The 4,199-nt window shown below is 38.3% G+C and overlaps 1 protein-coding gene across 1 annotated transcript; it reads left to right on the top strand.

The window, feature by feature from the left end:
- Positions 1–2,928: 2,928 nt before the first annotated feature.
- Positions 2,929–3,414, top strand: LOC148952660 (zinc finger BED domain-containing protein 5-like). Its single transcript, XM_089087327.1, has one exon. It carries the CDS (start codon positions 2,929–2,931, stop codon positions 3,412–3,414), a length of 486 nt encoding a protein of 161 aa, XP_088943453.1.
- Positions 3,415–4,199: the final 785 nt, after the last annotated feature.

The raw sequence follows: 4,199 nt of genomic DNA, 5'->3' as shown, positions 1-4,199 counted from the left end.
GAGGAAAATAACCCCACGGAAAATATCCCTGAGAAAAGACATGGAAAAATACCCCCTCCGTCCACCGAAAGATATGGTAAAAATGCTATTCAATTTACGCATAATAAAGCAATGTATCTTTTTCTTAAACTCACCCCCCTTATTTTTGACGCGAAGAAACAGTTTGTTTTCACCTTACAAAGATGGTGATAGAATTGAGGCATGGCCCCCTGCCCCAAACGCCAATGTCCTAAATATATTGTTAGATCTTAATTTGAAAATAACGAGATTTCACTGGTTCTCCAAAAAGAGATTGTATATGCCTGCGCTTAATAAATTGCAAGTGTCTGCATGAAACCGCTTTATTTTGACAGGAGAAAAACATCCCATTTTGATTTGAGAAACCATTTACAGGAAGTGCTTTAAAAGGGGTGACAGCTAATTTTAGCCACGCACTGGAGTCTTGTGTCAAAACAGAACGGCATTTTCACAAAAAATTGACAGAAGTCAGCGGTCACTTTAGCTGGAAATATCGATAAAAAGAGTATTATTTCTATTGCAAGAATTAAAGTCGTAAGGTGTGGGGGGTTTAGATGGTTAAACAGAGCATATTTTATAGTCTTCTAACGACTATAAAGATAGCATAGTGGAGTTTGTATTAGAGTGGGAGGCGAGGGGGGGGGGATTTAGCTGGAAATATAGAGGGAAGGAATTTATCAAAATGGTATTTCTTTTTGCGAGAATTTGGGGTTGTAAGACAATGGGGGAAGGGATGGGGATATTGTTAGACCCTAATTCGAAAATAACTTGTTTCTCTACTTCCACACAGGAGGGGGGGAGGGGGGGGGTTAGGTTTTGAGGGTAAAAGAATATATTTTATGTTTTCCATTGATTATAATGATGTTTGTATGGTTTGGGGGGGGGATTTGGGGTAAAGGAATATATTTACGTTTTAGCTGAATATACTAGAGGATGTCCAAGGAAAATTCGTTTGAAAATAAAAAAAATGTACTTACATGGTAAATTGAAGTTGCCACGGCTTCTAATTCATCAATATTATTCATTGTTGTTTACACAGCGTCAAAATACTTTCTGATAATTTAATCACATTGCATGCCCGTTATATACGAAATCTCAAGGGCGAATTGTTATGTAACGGGGAAATCATATGTAACCAGCCCTCTGATTGGCTGGGATGGAGGATGTATCTGACTCCCTGATTGGCTGAGAAGGAAACATGTGATCTAACTGTTTCCGGGAAACTCTTTACATTTGACTCGAGAGCAACAATAACAAATACTATTTCTGGACACCATGACATTCACCTCGTGCATGTACATGACCAAAACAACAACAAATACTATTTCTGGATCATAACATTCGCTGAGAGCGTGCACTTACAACAACAACAAATACTTTTTCTGGATCCCATAACATTAGCGATCGATTACGCAATCAAGTTCTCGGAAATTCACTTCCCCCTCGAGTCCTAGATCAATAACATTGTTCCCGTTAGAATTCAATGCGCATGTGCAGCCTTCGTCCCGGAGCTATTACACATAGAAACATCAAATAAATCGACCTTGGAAAAAGAGGTCATTGACCCCATTAACCACGTGTTCTCCCTAATGACTCTATGCCCATATATGGTGTGGGCGTGGGACCTCCTGACCCCTCTCTACTAATATGTTTTGGTTTTGCCCAAAATACCCCTCAACAGTCCCTAAAAGTTCCACATTAATACCATTAGCCTTAGTAATATTAGTGCTAATGTAGCAGTACTACTGCTACTACTACTAGTAGTATGCACAAGCGCATTTTTATTAGTTGAACATACCCTCAATTTCCTCTGAAAGTTTTAACCAGATACTTTAGGCTCTGATACGGCCTTTTAACAATTGCACACAGCCTGTTTCAGTTTCATTCAACATACCCCTCAACATTTCCTGAAGATTTCTCTATCTTTTAGCTGTTCATTATCCCCCTTAACATGCACTAAAAGTTTCAACTTAATATTCTAAGCTGTTCCTGAGATATAGCTGTTATGCTCTTTTACTAACCCGCATCCTCATAGCGTGTTTCAGTTTAGTTTACAACCTCTTCAACATTCCCTGAAAGTACTAGTAGTAGTCGTCATAGTGGTTGTTGTATTAGTAGAAGTCGTAGTAGTAGTAGTAGTAGTAGTAGTGGTAGCAGTTGTAGTAGCAGCACCAGTCGCAGTAGTAGTGTGCACGTTTTGCTTAGTTCGAAATCTTCTCTAATATCCCCTGAAAGTTTCAACTTAATACCCTAGATCATTCCTGGGAAACTGCTGATACGCCATTTTGGCAACCTGTATGCACAGAGTTTGTTTTGATGTAGTTCAATTTCCCCCTAAACATTTCTTGAAAATTTCACCTACCCTTAACCTCGGTCATAGTAGTCGTAGTAATAGTAGTAATGGTACCAGAAGTAGCAGTAGCAGCAGTGCTAGCAGTATGCACAGAGCAGTGGTGGTTCTGGCCTCTCTTGCACCTGAAGTAAAAATATCGATTAGTGTCTCTCCCCCTCTCTGTCTCCCAAAACCTTTCAGGCCAAATTTGAACAAGATTTTCATTTATTAACAAAATTTGAAGACAAAACATCGCAAAAAACATTGATTAATTAAATTATGTCTACTTACTTTTATTTTCAAGGACCTGATGAATGTGATGGTGATGAAGGTGATGAAGATATGAGAAAAATGAAAATTTCAGATTCAATTTGCTTGTACTTACTGCCAACTGCGCCCTTTACTTTATTTCAATCTTGGAACCAACCTTTTCACTGTCTTAGAGAAAATAAGTGGTAAATATTATGCTCTACAGCTAGATTAGTCTACCGACGTGCAAGGCCTATCTCAACTGCTTCTTTTTTGTGCGTTATGTATGGCAGAGCGACGTGAATGAAAATATATGGTTGTACAAACCAATGAGTCATGGAATTGTTGAGGTAGCTTTCAATACAGTTGATTCCTATAGAAAAGAAAAAGCTTTACAGTGGAAGAAATGTGTCAGTATATGCACTGACGGTGCGCAAGCTATGTGCGGGAGAAATAGTAATGTGGCTACGAGAGGTCTTGAACAAAGTGCGTGTGCTTTGTGGACACACTGTAGCCTTCATAAAGAAGCACTTATTTCCAAAGGTTTGCCAGATGACTTCAAAACAGTACCTGATACAGCTGTGAAAATAGTAAATTATATTAAAACGAAACCCTTACAAGCCCGCCTATGTCAAGAACTATGTGAAGAAATGGGTAGTTGCCATACATCTCTTTTTCTGCTTACAGAAGTTCGCTGGTTCTCCATAGAAAAAGTTCTGACACGATTAGTGGAATTGCGTACTGAAGTTATAATTTACTTGGAAGGAAAAACTGTATATATTAAATATCTACCAGGAGATGAATTCATTCTCTAGCTCACTTATTTGGCTGATCAGGCACGAACGGATAAGACATTTTGCAGTTCACGGTAAAATTCGAGCCTCCATGAAAAAACCTTATGCTGTGGAAAAGTTGCATTGATAATTGCAAGTAGGATTATTTTGAAAAACTTGAAACTTTTATTATTTGAAACCAAATGCAGCCTAAGATCAACATACTGTCTGAAATTTCCTGTCATTTATCACTATTAAAAAAAAAAAATGTAACGACTATCATGGTTGCAGCGGCAGTTGCAACCAAATAAAGAGCGAACCACAGCCCATAGTAATAAAAAGTTGAAAGACGTGTTTTCAAAAAAACTGTCTGGTGAAAAAATTGCCATTTAACACTGAATCAGGAATGGCCACTATTGTTTCGGTTGGTCTTAGAAGTAAAAGTTTATTGCGAAAAGAAGTTTAAGGAGACTTCAAAAAGAGCCTGAATCCCTTTGAAAAGGGTATCAGATCGAAATAAAAAGTTTACCATTGAATCATACTGATAGAAAATCTAGAGTAGGATAATTAGCTACCCATCGTGAACACAAAGAAAAATGACTTTTTTTGCATGGGTAGCACTGATCTGTCTACCTTTTTTTCTTTCTTTCTTTTTTTTTCTAGAAGGGCTAGACGAATTCCCTAGGGCTAGGGAATTCGAAAGGGAATTAAATTTGTCAGTGCCCTTTTTAAGTGACCAAAACGACGGGAGGGCAAATAGCCCCCTCCCTACAGGCCCCCTCCCCCCAGCTAGTCCTATAAAAATTTTGAGATAGCCATTTTGTTTA

Source organism: Artemia sp. Qi Xiang Cuo, chromosome 4 (assembly GCF_049724085.1).
Source record: "Artemia sp. Qi Xiang Cuo chromosome 4, ASM4972408v1, whole genome shotgun sequence".
In the NCBI taxonomy this organism is placed as follows: domain Eukaryota; kingdom Metazoa; phylum Arthropoda; class Branchiopoda; order Anostraca; family Artemiidae; genus Artemia; species Artemia sp. Qi Xiang Cuo.
The sequence above is the reverse complement of the archived record's forward strand: the minus strand, read 5'-3'. Positions and strand labels throughout refer to the sequence as shown.